We start from the raw sequence: 18,243 nt of genomic DNA, 5'->3' as shown, positions 1-18,243 counted from the left end.
TGGGCATGCGCGCCCGGGGCTTTAGTGCTGTGGTTCGGGTCTCCAGTGTCCTTTCCGGGGTGGGTTTGATTCTTTTATACTTGAAACGGACAGCCTGTCTGTAAAGTGTACGCTCTGCAGTTCGATGCCACATTTAGATTGCACAAAAAGTTTGCGCACGAACCTGTGACGTGTTCCAGTTAGTTTGGGGCTCAGAGCCCCAAATACGTGGCATTGTGAACCGACGGTGTGCCCGACACGACCCGCTGCTTAGCCTTTGGAGGAATCTTATTGACTGGCAGAGTTTTCGACTTTGAAGACAGTTTCTCTTTCTGCAGCAATGCAGTGTTCCATGAGAAAATCGTTTGGGTGCTGTCACTGTAAACGTTATCAGCATCTACAAGATCCCTTCTGTGTGCAGGGAGTGGGGGTGGTACCCAAGAAAGCTCAAGGTCTGATAGGGAAGATGGGCGATTTCTATATTGGTAGGTGCTTCGGCGTCACTACAGCTTTTTTCCGGTAGGAGACATTTTTCTGAACAAGTAATGGCTATTTTACATTTGGGTGCAAAATCACACTGAATAACTGCAGTATCAGAACACAATTCTTCCTTTAAAAAATATTTATTTTTTAGTTGTAGTTGGACACAATATCTTTATTTATTCACTTTTATGTGGTGCTGAGGATTGAACCCAGGGCCTCCCACATGGTACGCGAGCACTCTACCTACGGCAGAGGCACAACCCCAGCCCCACAATTTCTTCTTGTAATCACGTTTTGTTGATTTTCTAGTGCCTGAAAGAACAGTATATTAATTCTGGTTGAGTTTTTAACTTTGAGTGAATTGGTTGTTTTTTTTTTTGGACAGAATCTTGTGGATTGTGTATGACATATCCAAACAGAAGGTTAAGCAAACAGAACTCCTGAACTCATTTGTGCTGTGTAGTACCAGTAGTTTTTTTTTTTTTTCTCATTGATAAGACTCAGAATTTAATGAATATGCAAACGTACAAACTTTTTTGTTCCAAGGGTAAAAACACCTCAAACCCTGCATCTTTGTTAGAAGTGTTTATTATGTTTTTTTTTTTTTTTTTTTTTAGTGATGAAGACAGCCTCTTCACATATGATTGCAGTACCGCAGAAAAGAAGCCAGAAGAAAATAAAGGGTGAGGTGATGGGGAAGAGTGTTCAGGGCCTGATGGATTGAGTTGGGGGGGAACTGTTAGATGAAGAAGTAATTGTTGTCTTGCTGAATTCTTAACTTCTGTCACCTGGTTTTGTGGATAAGCTTAAGTTTCACCTTAGGAAAGAAACATGGAATTAACTTTCAAGTTAGGTATTAAGGAAATTTAATTAGTTTCTGTCAGTATTGGTTCCTATGAAATAATAGTTTGAAATCTGTAGAGGTCATGTGCAGGACATTAATGTCACCTAATTCAAAGATAAGGAAAGCAGAGTGTGCAGTTGTTTTGCATGGTGGCTTTCTTTAGTTCACTCGGTCTTCTGGCTCAACTTGTCCTTAATTATTTTCAGTTTGATTTAACCGCTGTGTCTTGTCTTGGATTAGTCCATGTGCACGAGGGTGTGGGCTCTATGATCTCTGAGGGTCTTTCCAGTCCAGCTCTTTGGGTTCTAGCATGTTTGCTAAGAGACAGTCTAGTTAGTTAGATGTAACTATTGTAACAGTACAGCATTTTTTTGAACCTTCTCATGTCCCTTTAATACGTCTTTATGTTCTGACTACATGAACCACTTAACTATTAGCATTTTCTGCCTCTGCCTGTTTTATAAATTGGCAAGGCTAGCCATCCAGGAATGCAATCTTATTTTCCTTTATTAGCTAGGATTCTGTTGCTGTAACAAATACTTGAAATTAATAGTCTATAAGGAGAAAAGGTTTATTTTAGTTCACAGTTTTTTAAGGTTCTAGCCTGAAAGCAGTTGGCCCTGTTGCTTTGGGCCTGTGCTGAGACAGCACTTTATGGCAGGAGCATATGGCAGAGCCAAACTATTCATGTTGTTGCCAGGAAGTGAAAGAGAGTAAGGAAGTGGCCAGGGTCCCACGTTCCCCTTAAAGGACATGCCCTCTGTTGATGTAAATACCTCCTACCTCTTTTTTCTTCTTTTTGAGACAGGGTCTTGCTGTGTTGCCCAGACTAGCTTTGAACTTGAGCTGAAGCACCCCGTCTCAGCTCCCCGAGTACTGGGACTGTGGGCTTGGCAAGATCCTGTCTCTAAGGGCTACCACTCCCAGTAGCACCATGGTGGGACCGTGCCTTTAGCACCTGCTCCTCAGGTACCCTCGCCCAAATCCCAGCAAGGCTGACTGTTTCTTCCTTTTTCCCAGGGAGGATGGCCGGCCCATGGATCAGGGGAGTGACATGATTCTAGCGTCCACCTTCTCCACGTCTGGCAGCTATTTTGCTTTAACTGATGACAGTAAGCGTCTGATTCTTTTCCGTACAAAACCATGGCAATGTCTGAGTGTCAGGTATGAAATGTTAACGTCGAATCATTAAGATGTCTTATTCACACCTTGTTCTTGCATGTCAGTAGCAATAGTGACAGTTACCATAGTAATGAGCACCCAAGATGGCGTCCCAGCTGTGGGTTAGACACTGATCCAGGGATTTATGGTATTAACTGATAGGATCCTAGATTCCTGTGGGGTTGGCATGGTCTCGGTGGTGAGGAGTTGGCTGCTTTCAGGTCAGGAGGCTTGGCAGGGCTGTCCCTGCTGGTTCCTCCTGTGGCAGTGTTGCTGCCCCAGCTACTGTGCCATCCTACCTCTCACACAGTATTCCCTAGCCCTGGGTCTGCTAGAGGCAAAGGCTTTCAGCCGGGTCAGGGCTTCGAGTGAGTCCTGCTGGGCACTTGGGGCTGGGTGGGTCCAGAGCGGTCTTTCTGTTTGCTGGAAGAGAGGAAGGGGCCAGTGTAGCCCGTGCCCCAGGCAGGAGTGCGGTGTGCTGCCGTGCGCTCTCGCCAAGCCACTCCGGGAGCACCCTGCCTAAGTGCAGCTGTGCCCCTTCTTCAAAGCATCTTTGCCACTTGTGAGGGGGTGACCCTGCAGTGCTGTGAATCTGCTTCCCAAGCCACCACTATTGTTTGCTGCCACTGTGTCCTTGTGAGAGGAGGTGGATGTCACTGGTGCATGGGCAGATCTCTGACTTCTCCTGGTGTCTGTTCTTGAGAGTGAGAGCTGTATCATTCTGCTTTTTCTGTGACTCACAAACACATGGACAGAGTCAGGCTTGGGCCCCTCCTTGTCCTCCCTGAGACTCCCTTGAGAATCAGAGGTAAACATGTAGGTTGTCATGCTTCAGCTACTAAGGTTCAGGGATTTCCCTTTGTAACTGGCTCATACCAAAATATTGGATTCAACATTTTTAGATATTTATTTTATCTGATTTTCTAAGGTAAGAGTAAGAAGCCATATTCCAGGTAGCATCAAAAGCAAGAGTATTCACCCTGCCGTCTTTTCTTGTCAGATTAAAACTATAGGCCTGTTGAATATTGCTTCATCGTTAGTGTTCACAGTGTGTGTTTTTGTGTGGCAGATGCACATTTTTGTGTGTAGATGTACATAATTTGGAAATTTAACAACATATCAAAATTAAACAAAAGGATACCCAGATATCCAGTGATGTGCCAGGGTCCCTCATCTCCCTTCCCACAGAGTGACAGAGTGAAGTGTCTCCAGGTGAACACTGCGACCTGGCCGTGAGTCCCTCCCACGGGGTTCCTGCCGGCCTAGTGGGGCTTTGCAGCTGGCTGGTCTTGACTTTGGGTCTCTGACCACCTGTGGGGACCTGGGAGGCAAGGCAGAAGGTTGGTGTGCAGTCTGCTCGTGCTCCTTAGCAAGGTGACTCTCATCAGGCAGCTGAAACCATGGACGTTTGTTCTCAGTCCTGGAAGCTGGAGTTGGAGATCATGGTGTCTCAGGGTTGGTCCTTCCTGGATCCCCTGGCCTGGTTTTCACATAGCTTCTTCCTGTGTCCTCACGCGGTCATCTGTCCTGTGTGTTTCTGTGTTTCAAGCTCCTATAAGGAGGCAGTCAGGTTGGAACAGGGCTCAGTTGAATCTGTATGGCTCTGTAAAGGCCCTCCTCAAATAGAGGCACATTCTGAGGTACTGGGTAGGTCAGGGCTTCAACACAGGGGTGTGGGGGAAGGTTGAGCCCATAACAGTTGATCTTGTTTTCCTAATACTGACTGCTAAGTTTATTTGTGACCCCTACGGAGTCTCCAAGGGGCTTTGGTCTCAAAAAGATATTATAAATGAGATGATCTAAACAAGCCAAGGGCAGTTCTTTGGCTCTGTAAGGGAGACGCTGTCACCTAGTCCTTGTGATCATGCAGGCTGGACATGCACTGGTCTGGGCTGGACCAGCTATGGTTTGCTTGTGTATGTATTTTGGCACTGGGGCTTTCATGAACGCAGGGCCTGGTGCATGCCAAGCCTGTGCTTTGTTGCTCAGCCAGTCTCCAGCCCCCAGTTTGATTTCAGGTGCTCCTGGGTGATGGCAGCACTGCCAGGCCACACTTTGAGCAGCAGGATGTTTAGAGCTCAGATTGCCCCAACCTGCTGCCTCATAGACCTGGTGAATGGGCGAGCTATACCTAACTCCAGAGTCTAGAGCACCGCTGGGGCCGGGGTTCAGGTTCAGAGCATTGCACTTGAGCATATTCAAGGCCCTGGGTTTGATTCCCAGCACCACACACAAGGAAGTGCCTTTGTTTCATCACAATGTGAGGAGCCCTGTTTCTGTTAGGAAACAGTTTTTTTCCTGGTGGTTTCAGTGAGTTTGCTGACAGAAGGTTCATTGGGCCTTTCGGCAGTGCTGGCGCGACGCAGGGTATGATATGCTGATAGCTGTGGGGACTGGATGGTGTCTTCAGTACACTTGCTTTGGTTGCTAAACTCAAAGGCCTGGCTTGAGAATTGGTGTGGATGTGTGATTCTTGAGCTGCCCTGTGGTTAGCACTGTCTGGGACCCTAGCAACATGGTCTCCCGAGCCCTGAGCTGTGGTAAAGTTGTAGGCTTAATTGTGGAAGTGCAGAGTGAGTTCTTGATTCTGCCTGGCTCCCCTGGAATATAGGCTACCACATAGCTTTTACCATGTTTTCCCTTTGATTTTGGTTCATTCAGACAATTGGAAACCACAGAGAAGTGCAAGATGAGAACAGAAAGTGATCCCCTTGAGCTCAGCATTGGTGGCGTCCCTGTGCAGGAACACTGGTGTGCTCCTCCTGTTTCTCTCAAGTGCGAGGCTTGCACATGGTGTGCTGATGTGTTCAGCACGGGGTGGCTAGGGGCCCCTCTCTCCCCACACAGCCATATGATATGGGGATGTGTCTTCCCTGCTGTTGGACCATACTCTGTGATGAAAGAGCCAGCGCCTGGGCCTCGCAGGGATCGGGCCACTCTGGGAGTCTGGGTCCCTGCACCTGTGTTGGGACAAGGATTCTCGAGGGGGGTTCTGTGTGACCGTGGGGCTGATAAGATGGGATAACTCAGGGGCAGGACTCCTGCAGTGCCAGTCAGTCCCGCGGGCAGTGTGTGGACGAGAACGAGGCCAGTCGTTCTTCATGCTGTTTGCAGTTGTCTGTGGAGAGGTGCTTTGGGTCTTCTTTTTGAAGTTAGTATGTCAGTGATCCCTTAAAGACCTGATGAACTCTGAGGTGGGCAGTACTACCTTGGCAGAGCACACCAGTTGGCACCTGATCGTTTTTCCCTTTAATTACAGGTTTGCTTCTGGTTTTAAACTGACACTGGTGGGTGACTTTGTGTATGTAGGCATGAGGTGGTGTGGAGGGCAGATGGTGTGATGGATGCAGTGGGGACAGTGGGTGGCAAAGCCCAAGCTCTGCTGTGGACATGGGGCAGGTGCTAGCACCTGCCTGGGAGCTGGTGAGCCCTGGGTACCCTGTGCTGTGGCTTGGCGGCCTTGAGCCATTAAGGGCCTGGGGTCGCCCTCACATGGCCTCTTGTCTGGCATTCCCCTGAGCCCAGCAGGAGGCACTTTGTCACCGTCTCTGGATGGAACTGTAGGGTGAATGGCCCTTTGGGGTGTGTGTGGTAGTGGACAGATGTGTAATCATTGCTACCTTCCTCCTAAGACCTACTGGCAGATTCTTCAGCTTTCTTCTTTTTAAATTCCTTTAAAATTCAGTGTTTGTGAATTTCCAGTGCTGGGTCTTTACCCTCTCTTTGTGGGTCTAAGGAGAGATTTCTGGGGCAAGGATGAGGATGGGAAGGGAGAGCAAGATGAGGTGGTTTCATCAGACAGTGGGAGCTACTGTGCGCTAAGACATGAGAGCACAGAATCACATGCATGGAGTGAGCAGCTGACTGGTGTGCGGGGGCCAGTCCGGTCACACTGAGGGGGATCTGCCTAGTGACATTTTATTGGGAGCACAGACCCTTCTGATGGGTCCCCTCCTCAAAAAAAAAAATGTCCATCTTTTTTTTTTTTTTTTTGGTGGTACTGAGTGCAAGTTGAATGTAATGTGTACATCCCTAACCCTTTCTATTTTATTTTGAGACAGCACCTAGCAAAGTCCCTCAGGTTGGCAGTGAACTTGCAATCCTCATGCTTCAGCTTCTTGAATAGCTGGAATGATAGGCGTGTGCTGCTGCTGTGCCTGGTAAAAATGCCTATCTTTAATGTATTTGAAGTGCAGTTTAAGTTTTGGGGTTCCACACACCTGCAGTTTATGTGCAGTTGACTGGCTGAGGTCATATGCTGCTGGGGGCTCAATTGAGTTGGGACCAGACTGTCACTCCCATGTTGGCATGCTGCTGCTTTCAGACTTACATTGGGGGTGTTTGAAGCAAAGCCAAGGTGGAAATTGTGGGCAACAGTGGTTCTTCTTCAGGTGGCAATTTAGAGTGACAGGAGATCAGAGGACCTGGGACCTGGGCAGATCAGGAGATCCTCTCCTGCCCTGGAACTGAGGCCAAGGGATTGAAGATGAGGCCACCGGGTGACAGATGGTACCTTCAATTTTGACATGCACATTTGCTTTTTACTTTTTTTGTCTTTTGTGTTTTATTTTTTAGTTATAGGTGGACACAACATCTTTATTTTTATGTGGTGCTGAGGATCAAACCCAGTGCCTCATGCATGCTAGGCAAGAGTGCTCTACCTCTGAGCCACAACCCGAGCCCTCTTTTGTATTCTTTGATGTGCATTTATGAACGTGAAATCACCTCATTCCGGAGAGTACCCATTAGAGATTGGTACTGGCACCCAGAGGGCAGAGCCCCAGGAAGTCAGATCTGGGTTTGTTCTGCCTGCAGGTGTTGGGATGGTGGGGTGTCTGGTGGCTGGGAATGTGAGTTTGGGGAACTGGGGCCAGTGTGGGTATGGCATCTGAAGCCCTCGGAGCCCTGGCAGGGCCTGGGATGGCAGCTCTGGAGATAGACTCAGGGCAGTGCCAGTTCAGGCTGAGCCAGGTTAGCTCTGAGAGACCCTGCAGAGCCGAGCATTTGCTCTGTTGTGTAGGGCTCTAATAAGAATCCAATGACTCTGGGAAGGGGAAGTGCCCAGACCAGGCCCCAACAGGATCAGAAGGTTATTGGGGCCGCTGCCTCAGTTCTCTGGGGTCCTGGGAACTGGGATATTTAACAGTGGCGACATCTGTCCCATTGTGCCACCTAACTCCCTTGGAGTCTTAAGTCCACTCCCTGCAGCTGAGCTGCATCCTAGTCACTGTGGGGACAGACCTAACTGAGAGGCAGAGAGCTCCCAGCTGGCACAAGGCAGAGCATCCTGTGGAGCTGGGGGCTGCATCTGTGCCGCTGTCCTGGGGTGGAGACTCCTGGTAGGTGTGTCCTGGTGTCCAGGTAGGGCTTTGTTGGAGCTGCCTGCTTGGCTCCTTGTTGGCACAGTGCGGGCTGTTTGTTGACATTGTGGCGTGCTCTGAGAGAGAATTTTGATTAATCCTGCCCCAGAGCCTAATTATCTTTCTGTTGTTCTTTGTTTCCTCTGTGTTTACCCCGCCACACCCCCCCTTCTGCGGCTCCCTTCTGGAGGCCCAGCTGCAGGGAGCCTGTTTTGCTGGAGTTTGCCCTTCCGGGGCGTGGGCTCAGCAGGGCGGGCTGTGATGAAGTGCAGGTGGAGCATGCTGTGGAGGGCAGCCTGTGCTGTGGGGGGTGGAACCCCAGATGCCTTGCCTGGAGAGTGATGGGCATCTTGCTACTCAGAGTGCTGACCCTGGTTAAGCAGAGGCTTGAACATAGCTGCGTCTCGTATAGAACCAGCTGGCAGATGTGGCAGGCCGTGGCAACCCAGATCAAAGGTTTTATGAGTGTACTGAATTCAGTGCCAACTGAGTGGTGCCCCACCCGCTCCCGAGCTCCCTGCTGTACTGTGGCCTTCCAGCCAGGGACTTGCGGGGACTCAGGGCCATTTTCGCTGCTGCCCTGTGTTGGGTGAGGGATGGTGCCCTGGCACCTGCAGGAGTGAGACACCCCTGCAATATGTGTGGGATGCAGCAGCACCAGCAGCTTTTCATGGAGGCTGTGGAGAACAGTGGGAGGTCAGATGGGCCCGTGGGTGTGGAGAGTCAAGGACCATGGGCTCCAGATGGTGGCCTTTGCTTTTGTCCCTGATAGGGGCCCTCTCATATTGGTGAAGCCCACCCACATTTCCTGCACAGGCATGGCAAAGGTTCTGGGGCCACAGGCAGTTTCCTCAGCATTACGTCACGACAGGTTTCAAACATACAGCTGAGCTGAGAGGACTTTACATCACATACTCCTGTATCTGCCACCCCAGTCTTATCACCAAGAATAATTTATTTCCTCCCTCCCTCCCTCCCTCCCTCCCTTCCTTTCGGAGTAGTTTTCTTTTTTTGATACCTGGGATGGAACCCAGTAGTGCTTCACCAGTGAGCCACATCTCCAGTCCTTTTATGTTTTACTTTGAGTCAGGGTCTCTCTAAGTTGCTTAAGGCCTTGCTAAGTTGTTGAGGCTGGCTTTGAACTTTGCAATCTTGATCTTCCTGCCTCAGCCTCCCAAGCCACTGGGATTACAGGTGTGCACGTCCACATCTGGCCAGGAGCAATTTTCTTGAGGAAAAATTATTGAAGTAAAATTAGTCCAAGGCATGGGCTTTGTGTGTGCGTGCTGGGGAGGAACCCAGGGCCTGGTGCGTGCCAGGCAAGTGCTCTGCCACTGAGCTGCACTCAGCCTAGGGCACTGGCTGTGATGTGGTTCTCAGCATTGCTTTGTTATTTTGGCATCATCTTCCCTGGCTGGACGGGCACATGTGTTGCCATAGGCAACAGGGCACAGAGGCCCCTGGACTTAGAATGGGATCACGTCCCAGTAAACTCCTTAGGCTGAAAATACATGTGTTACACTGAATCTATAGAGCATCCTGGGTTAGCCTCACCTGCTTTAAATGCTAAGGACGCTTTCCTGAGCCTATAGCTGGTAAAATCATGCACTGAAGCCTGGTTCTGCTGCAGGGTGTTGAACATCCTGTGTAAGGCATTGAATATTCTACAGAAGGAAACAAAGAGTGACTGTATGGGTGTGCTTTCACACAGTTGTAAGGTGGACAGCTCCAAGCTGAACCAGGATAGCTGGGCCGGGGGCCGGCAGCGTAGGTGTGAAGGCCTGCAGCTGAGCTGACCTGTGGCTGCTAACCCGTGTGTCTCTGCTCTTCAGGGTAGTGGTGAGGAGGTGCACAGCTCTGACCTTCACAGCCTCTGAGGAGAGGGTCTTGGTGGCCGACAAGTCTGGAGACGTTTACTCCTTCTCGGTGCTGGAGCCACATGGAGGTGGCAGGCTGGAGCTCGGGCACCTGTCCATGCTGCTGGACGTGGTATGTAGGGGCACGCTGATTTGTTGTTCGCTCCAGCTGACGCCCTGGTAGGGCAGAGGCTGAAGGGTCTAAGGGGAGGAGCCGGGGCTCCCCCAGAGCAGGAGGAGCTTAGAATGGAATCGAGGTAGGTGGAGTGGTCAGCAGGATGGAAGGGGACCGGTGAGTTAGGAGAGGGTTGTGTGGTTCTAGACATGAAGGACAGCTTCCTGGGGGACTCCAGCTTGGGATGACAGAGGGGAGGGAGGTGGGAAGCAGAGCAGCGCCATGTGCTCTGAGGCCTTCTCCCAGGACTCAGCCCCAACCTGGTGTTTCCCAGCCATCTGGAGAGTGGTGGAGCTGGGGTGGACCCAAGCAGGGACATTGCGGGAGGGTGTGAAGGGGCACTCACTAGGACTTGGTGACTACTAGATGTGGGGACAGGTGAGAGGAAGGTAGGTGGTCTGGAAGTGGGAGGTTGTGGAGGTTGGGGTGGGTTGAATAAGGGTTGGGTTTGGATGTTCCAGGATTAATTGCCCTTGTCTGGGCTGAAGAAGAAGGGCTGGGGACAGTGGAGACCCATGGGGGGCAGGGGGAGCCCCAGTGATTTCACAGAGGTGAGAGGAGGGGCAGGACCCCCTGTCTAGCTCCAGGCCTTGGTGGCTGGTGTGGGGCACAGTTTTATGCAGGCCTCAGAGGTGGCCTTCCATAGGGGACTAGTGGGAGAAGATCGGCTGTCCTGTGGTACTATGGAGTGTCCAGTGAGTGTCTCTTTGTTCTCTGACCCCTGGTGACGCAAGGCTGTGAGTCCTGATGACCGCTTCGTGCTTACTGCTGACCGGGATGAGAAGATCCGCGTCAGCTGGGCCGCTGCACCACACAGCATTGAGGCCTTCTGCCTGGGGCACACAGAGTGAGTGCAGGGACCTCGGGCTTGAGGCAGATAAGTGGGGACCTGGTGGCAGAACAGCAGGGCCCCACACCTGGAACCACCGAAACCCCTTTGCCAAAGGAACGAGTTCTTCCTTGGCTGGCCCTGCCCAGCTCGTGGCTGTCCTAGCACTCACCCAGTGAGGGGGCCCATGGATGCCCAGAGCGAAGGGACGTGTGAGAGGCATTGACTGCCGCCTTGTGTGCTGTCCCTCACCCAGTGTCCACACTGCTGGTGAGGGGCCTTGTTTGGAGAGCTCTTTCCTTGATCAGTGCCCATGTTGGCCATTAAGAGCTGGGTGTGTTAGGGGACGAGGACCAGCCTGTCTTGCCTTGGGTGGACCCAAGCAGGACATTGTGGGAGGGTGTGAAGGGGCACTCACTAGGACTTGGTACCATAGATGTGGGGACAGGTGAGAGGAAGGTAGGTGGTCTGGAAGGTGGGGGGTTGTGGAGGTTGGGGTGGGTGGAATAGGGTTGGATTTGGAAGTTCCAGGATTAATTGGAGCACACAGAGTGAGTGCAGGCCAGAGGCTGGTTACAGTTTCATGAGAGGAAAGCATTTAGCTGACTGCCTGGATGGCTTGCGTTCTTTCTGTTGGACGGAGCCGTCCCGAGCTCTGTGGCCATGGGTAATTGTCACCCCATATTCCAGCATCCTCGTGGTGCCAGCCTGTAGTGCAGTGTGTGGTGTGCAGGAGCTGCTTGATGGATCTCGGTGCGTTTTCAGTGCCTTAATAAGTGAACAGCAGTTGGCCTTGAGCTTGATTTCCAGCCCGTGGAAGTTAGTCCTGCTCTTTGCTGCTGAGTGCCTGTTGGACGCGTGTTGGTGGGACATGTGTGCCTGTGGGACGTGAGGGCCTGGGGGATGCGTGTTGGTGGGACGTGTGCATTGGGACATGAGTGCTTATGGGATGCATGCCAGTGGGCTTTTTCTTCTTGGAGGACCTGAGTCTAGGAACTGGGTTCCCTGGCAGACGGCGCCCCTGGGGCCAGGCCAGGGTGACACTTGGAGAGGCTTTGTCTGATGGGGACAAGGAAGCGCCTGGGAGCCCTTGCCCCAGCGATCACTGGAGGGCACTGCATTAGAGGTGAGGAAGAGCAGGGAGCTATCAGCCTGTGTTTGCCAGCAGAGGGGCTTCCTGGCCAGCCAGGTCGCTCAGGGCCCCCAGTGGCTCTTTGGATGGGAGAGTGGCTGCCGCAGTGAGTCGTCTGCTGGTGCAGGGTGAGCATGGTGACTGGCCGGGCCGCCCAGGGTTCTGATCCCTGGCTGCTTATGTCGGGGACCCTCAGGGTCTGATCTGTGGTGTGGTTCTGCTGTCTGGCCCCCCAAGGGTGCAGGCATTTTGGGTAGAGGCAGGTGCTCAGGGAGCTGGTTGGGGTGCTGCCAGTCAGAGCCGCTGCAGAGGGACACGAGGTGGAGGTCGTTGCATTGTGGGACCCCGAAGGACATGGTGTCATGTTATGATGCCAGGGGCTATCACCTGGCTCTCCGCAGCACTGGCCAGTTCTTGGGGGCTGAGGGAGGGTTCCCTTCCTGAGGTGAAAGGTGGCCTCTCGTCCCACTGTAGGTTTGTGAGCCGGATCCTCGTGGTGCCCAGCCATCCTGAGTTGCTGCTGTCCTCCTCAGGGGTGAGTGCCAGTGTTCAGCAGGTGCCCGCCACTGGCTGCTGCTTGGGGAAGGTGGAGAGCCATGGGAACAGAGGAATTTGTCTCTGTCTGTGGTCCATGCATCCCTGCTCCCCCATGGTGTCCACTAGATGGCACTTGCTTTCTGCATCTTAAACTGCCCAGGGTTGCTCCTTGCCCACAGTCGCTCATTCGGGGCTGGGTGCAGTCTGTGGCACGTGTGGTGTGTGTGCCGTCTGTGCATGTGTGTGTGTAGTCTGGTTGGTGTAGTGTGTGAGGTGTGTGTATGTGGCTGTGGTGTGTGAGCATCTGCATGTGTGCACACCTGGCCCCAGCACAGCAGGTGTGGGTTAGGACCTCCCGGCACATGGCGTCTGGCTGCCTCGGATTCCTATCCCATCATGCTGATGTCTTCTGGACATTCACCTCTTTTTCTTTTTTGGTACTAAGGATTGAACCCAGGGGCACTTCAACACTGAGCCAATCCCCAGCCCTTTTTATTTTTATCTCGAGGTAGGGCCTTGATAAGTTGCTGAGGTTGGCTTTGAACTTGCAGTCTTCTTGCCTCAGCTTCCCAAGTGGTAGGAGACACCATACCCAGGACGGGTGGGCAGTGCTGCTGGGACATTTGCATCTTTACAGAGAACCTTTAGCTCACAAGGGCAGCCCTGACCCCCTGACCACACCCAGCTGTCTTCAGTGTCGTGTAACCCCCCATCCCCATCTCCCTCCCTGCCCAACACATGACTGGCTCTTGTGGAGCTGGAGGCCTGCTGTGACCCTGTCTGCTAAACTGTCTTTTTTTGCAGGACTGCACCCTGCGGCTCTGGGAGTACAGAAGTGGCCGCCAGCTGCAATGCTGTGACTTGGCCAGCCTGCAGGAGCCGGTGGCGCCTCAGGGCCCCAAGGTAGCTGCAGCACTGGTCTGGGTGATTGGGTGTGTGCAGGGCATCTCTCCAGGTGCCTGCATTGTGTGCAAAGAGTTATCTGTCAGACACATCTTTGCTGTCGGTGCCAGCGTTCTTCCAGTTTGGGAGAAATCGTGTACAGCGTTTCTGATTCTGAACACGTGCAGTCACATAGGTGGAAAACAAATTGTCTTACTTTGTGCATTCGGACAGCAAATTAGAGAAAAGCCTCTAGTCCCACTTGGAAGTGGAGAAGACGGTGGTGCTTAGTGAGGGCCCTCACCTCGGCTTCGTCTGGGCAGGACAGGCAGCCCACCACAGTGCTCTGTCCTTTATGCTGTGTCTTGGCACCTGGGCTGCAGCCAGGCGCTCCCTGGGATGTAGATCACGTTCCCCACTGGGCCAGTTGCTCTGCGTGAGAACAGGGTGGCGTGGCCTCTGCCCTCTGCTCTGCTGGCCAGGAGAGTAGTAAGCCTTGTCCTCTGCTTTGCGAGCCTCGGGGTTCTGTGAGCCGCCTTTGTTTCTGTCGTCTCCTGTGCTGGGAAGAGTAGAGCCTGAGGGGCGGTGGTTGTGGAGTCGGGTCCCCTGTTCCTCCTCCCCTAGCTTTTGCAGCCATCCTTGGGCTTTGAAGGCATTGCACAGGCCTGCAGGGACTACTGAGGCCAAGGAGAAGCTCCTGCTGTCCCCTTGCTTGGAGTTGAGAGGACGGGGGAGCCAGCTGTTCCCTTCTTTCCCACTGATTTCCACAGTGTTCTGGGTGCCCACCGTGCCTTGCCTGGTGAGGCTGGGGACGCGGCACTGGGGGCTCTGCCTTCCTGTGAGGAGTGTGCAGCCCGTGGGGCGGCACTGACTCAGAGCCGCTTTTCTCTGCAGAGGTTTGCCGCATCCAGGATTGCATTCTGGGCCCAGGAGAGCTGTGTGGCACTTCTGTGTGACAGGTAAGCCACATTGGCTTCTCCATCCCACAAGCCCATTAGGAGGGGAGGCAGATGGATTGCTCAGTGGTCCTGCCTGTGTCCTTGTGGAGGGGTGGGCAGTGCTGCTGGTGCAGCCCCGCCCCTTGAGCTCCCTGTGGCGCGTGGGTCCTGGCGCTCTTGGTGGGCTTTCCACCTTGGAGCTTACAGGTCACCGTGGCCTCTGTGGTCTCCAGTCACCGCCACTCAGCTGGTCCCAGGGGAGCCTGCCATGCTAGGGTGGAGACATCACAGACACTTTTGGAGCTAGGACAGGTCTTCTGGTGCTTTCTATGTTCTGTATTTCGCCCTGTGACAAGTCTGGGGAGGCAGTCCTGGCTCATCTTGGGAATGAGGGTGTAGGTTTGGAGAGGGGGGAGGTACTGTCCAGAGCCCAGGCTTCTGTGCACGGCTCTGTGGGTGGGGTGGCCATCCCCATTCTTTGTTCTTTGTCCTGTGTTGGTTAGTGCTTGCTGTGTAGGAAGTTGCCCCAGAACTCAGGGGCATGGACAGCAAACGCCTGTCACCTCGCAGGTGCTCGGGTACCTCAGTTGGTGCTCCTGGTTGGGGCATCTCCCAGTGTTGGTCTTGAGTGGTGCTGTCGGGCGAGGGCTGAGCTGCAGCCGTGTCAGGCCCCACCGGCCTGCGGTGCGGTCATAACCATCCTCTCTCTCCTGGAAAGCCTCCCTGTGGTCCTTGTCTTCCATCTTGAGGCCAGCGGACAGCAGCTGGCATTCAGACAGCAGTTGACTTTTCCACACCGGGTGTGGGATGTGGCGTTTGAGGAGACCCAGGGCCTGTGGGTTCTGCAGGACTGCCATGAAAGCCCCCTGGTGCTCTGGAGGCCTGTGCGTGGCCAGTGGCAGGTGAGACTGAGCAGCCTGTGTCCAGGGCCCTCTGTCCTGTAAGACTGGGGCTGTGGGGCAGCCATGATTTTCTCATTGCCCTGAGCCCTTTGAGCCTGATCATGTCTGAGTCCCAGGCTGTGTCCCAGGGTGAAGGGAGCAGAGGGCCAGCCCTGCTGTCCCCGCTATGGTGTGGGCATGTTCTTGGGGCAGGGGTTGCCATCAAGGGTTTTCCCTGGGATTCCACATCCTGTCCCACACGTACTTCACTCATGAAGCTGGGATAGCATTGTCTGTGCCTTGTGTGTGCAGGCTCAGTTATTGCTGTTGGTGGGCACTTGGACACGTGGAGCCCCTGGGGCAGAGGACGGGGCGTGGGCAGTAGGCCTAGCCGCCTCCTTACCCCGTCATGCCAGGGACCGGGAGGAGGGGGATCATGTCCTTGGCAAACTCCACGCTTTGCCAAAGCCCCTGGCCTGTGCTGGAAGTGAGCCCGCAGGGGTCTTTGTCTGAAAGATGCTGACTGGGAGGCCCAGTGCTGCCGGGTGGCCCGTCTGCACCCCGCCCAGGTCCTGCCTCACTGGCTTCACAGGGAGCTTCCTGGCCGCCTCCTTGCTGCCGCCGGTGTCTCCCACCTTCTTATTGGGGCCTTTGTCACCTCTAGTCTGTTCCTGAAAGTGCTGTGTTACAGAGGCTGGCCAGTCATCTCCGTGGACACTGGGCCATGTTGGAAGGTAAGAATCTGCAGGGGGTTGCTCATCAGGCCCTAGACCAGAGTTCAGGACAGGCTCACTGCAGTGGACGCCACACGCAGGCAGGCTTCCGCACACCAGGCAGGCGTGGGGCAGCGCTGTGCTGACAGCAGGAGGCCCTGTGCTGGTGAAGAGGCTGTAGGCCACTGGCCCATGCCTCTGTAGATGCAGCAGGGCCTGCTCAAGGCTGTGGGAGCCACGTTTGCTGGTTGGCCTGGGGCCCAGGTGTAGAGGACACTGCCACAGTGTTGGCCACCTCTGTCTGCCCCCTGAGGCGCAGAACCTGCTGCCTCACCTGCTGGTGTTCCCTCATGCTTTTGTGGACCAGAGACTGAAGGTGGCCATGTCTGCAGGACTGTTCAGACCCAGCCTCTGTTGCTCAGAAGAAATCCTCCAAAATCAGTCTTTTCCAGTTGAAGTTCCTTATAGTCTAAAGGGTTTGAAGTTAAACATGGCTTTGGAGGTATTTGTGTGGCAGTGCCCTGAAGTGTCCTCTCTGAAGCTTTGTGGGTGGCTTGTGTGCTGTCTCCCCACCTTTCCTTTGCTCTTTCCCATCCTGGCTGGAAGTTGAGGTGTGGACCCTGGCGTGGTCTGAATCTACTTTAGGAGCATCTTCAATGGGCCCTGTGGCTAACTGTGAGGGGACCCCCAGGCACAGCTCAACGCCCAGCACCTACTGCCCCCTTGCCCTCTCGTTGTTCAGGGGCCTTAGCTGGCTCAGTCCTGTCCTGCTGAGGATCACCTCACATGGACTCAGGCCAAAGCCTGCCATCACTTTCTAAGGTGTTCTGCAGACAAAAATGGCCTGTTTGCCGGGTAGGGGTGAGAGTGGTGTTGGGGAGGCCCACCTCGGCCTGAGCATCCCCAGAGCAGTGGTGTTGCCACAGGACGCTAGCAGCCATGCCTAGTGTAGGGTGAGGCAGAACAGCCACTGGTTACAGTCACTGAGTGCCCTGGGTGTCTCCTGGCCAGGAGAGACCATGCCTGCCAGGCTACATCTCTGGCTTCCCTCAGGCCTCTGGACCACGGCAGGCCTTGGACATCTGTGGCTGCATAGCAGATCTTTCCACACTTGCCTCCCTAACACCATGTGTCCCAGTCGTCTTTCTGTGGGTCAGGGGCACAACTCAAGAGAGGCCTTGTAGGCTACAGTCAAGGAGCCGCTGTCTTGAGTCTGCCCCGACAGGCCCACCCTGCTCGCTTCCTTTCTGTGAGTGGAGTTGGGTTCTCACAGCTGGTGACCCACCGTTCCCTGCCCTTTGGCCTTTGCCAGACAGCACACAGCCTGCAGGAAAGTGCCTTTGTGCCCTGGTTTCCCACGTCCATCCCTTTCCTTTTTGCCTCATTCTGTTAGAAGCAAGTCCCTAGGGTACAGACACCAGGAGGCAGGCATCAAGGTGGCCCTTTCAGAATTCTGAGTTCTGGCTCTTTGCATTCAACTGCTGAGTCCTGACTGGTGTCTGTTTTTGTCCCCATGACAGGCTCTGTTGGTGCTGCAGATGGCTTCCGCAGCCTGTACAAGGCCACCTTTGACAACATGACCTCCTACCTGAAGAAGAAGGAGGAGAGACTGCTGCAGCAGCTGGAGAAGCAGCAGCGCCGGAAGAGCCCTCCGCCAGGGCCCCCTGGAGGGACCAAAAGGGCCCGCTCAGGGCCGGCAGCCTTGGGCTGCTGACCTCTGTCTTGGCGGGGCTCCCCACTGACAGTACAAGCAGCTCTTGGCCCAGCACCTCCCTTTAGAGGAAAGAGGTGGCAGCCAGGTCCCACTGGCTCAGTGGACAGTCTGTGGTCGCCAGGCTCTAGAGTGTCCTCATTGCTGGGTGCAGGCTCTTGCCTGGAGTCCGTTCCTCCCCGGTGAGGGGAAGCCATGCAGTGACAGCTGAGCTGGAGAGTCTGCACAGGGTGGTGGGAGTGCCTTGAGCACTGTGTCTTCCTTTTGGAGGAAATATACTACCCGTGGCGCTGGCGGCTACTTTCTTGCTGTGTCCTCAGTGCTGTCTGCCGGGTGCGTCTTCCTCCTGGGAAATCGGGCACAGCCTGGCTTTCTGCCCTCACAGTGCCTCCTCCTGGGTGCTGCCGTGCAGCTCCTCTGGGGTGCTGTCCCTGATTCACGTGTGCAGTAGCTGGGTGGTGAGTGGCTCTGCGCAGCGCAGCAGTGATGTGTCCCTGGGGGAGCTGGATGGCACTGGCACAGGAGGGGACTTTGTTGAAGGCGTCTGTGGATGTGGCCCTGGCGAGGACCTCATTTCACAGGGAAGTGATTGGTGACGTGGGTTTTTGTGCCTTTGACTTGGACTCTGCTCACTCTGTGAAGTGGCAGGGGGTTCTAATGAAGGGGAGCTTTTTGTGGCTTCCTGCAAGTGTGTGGGGCAGCGTGTGGAAGTCGTGTTTCTCAGTGCAGGTCGTGGCTGTGCCAGCCTGACCACTGAACCCA

The 18,243-nt window shown here is 53.9% G+C and overlaps 1 protein-coding gene across 2 annotated transcripts; it reads left to right on the top strand.

Moving 5' to 3' along the window:
- The first annotated feature begins 101 nt into the window (after window positions 1-101).
- On the top strand, window positions 102-17,786 carry Wdr4 (WD repeat domain 4). 2 transcript variants are annotated; one of them, XM_048803731.1, is made up of 11 exons: window positions 102-498; window positions 1,080-1,145; window positions 2,327-2,470; window positions 9,660-9,816; window positions 10,593-10,705; window positions 12,294-12,354; window positions 13,161-13,259; window positions 14,133-14,197; window positions 14,895-15,078; window positions 15,722-15,791; window positions 17,291-17,786. In XM_048803731.1, the coding sequence occupies exons 1-11, from the start codon at window positions 320-322 to the stop codon at window positions 17,482-17,484; spliced, it is 1,332 nt and encodes a 443-aa protein (XP_048659688.1). In that variant the 5' UTR covers window positions 102-319; the 3' UTR covers window positions 17,485-17,786. The 2 variants fall into 2 exon arrangements, with proteins under 2 accessions (XP_048659688.1, XP_015334294.1); XM_015478808.2 differs by lacking the exon at window positions 102-498 and having other exon boundaries at window positions 1,090-1,145; window positions 2,327-2,418.
- Window positions 17,787-18,243: the final 457 nt, after the last annotated feature.

This window comes from Marmota marmota, unplaced genomic scaffold, assembly GCF_001458135.2.
Source record: "Marmota marmota marmota unplaced genomic scaffold, marMar, whole genome shotgun sequence".
Classification (NCBI taxonomy): domain Eukaryota; kingdom Metazoa; phylum Chordata; class Mammalia; order Rodentia; family Sciuridae; genus Marmota; species Marmota marmota.
The sequence above is the reverse complement of the archived record's forward strand: the minus strand, read 5'-3'. Positions and strand labels throughout refer to the sequence as shown.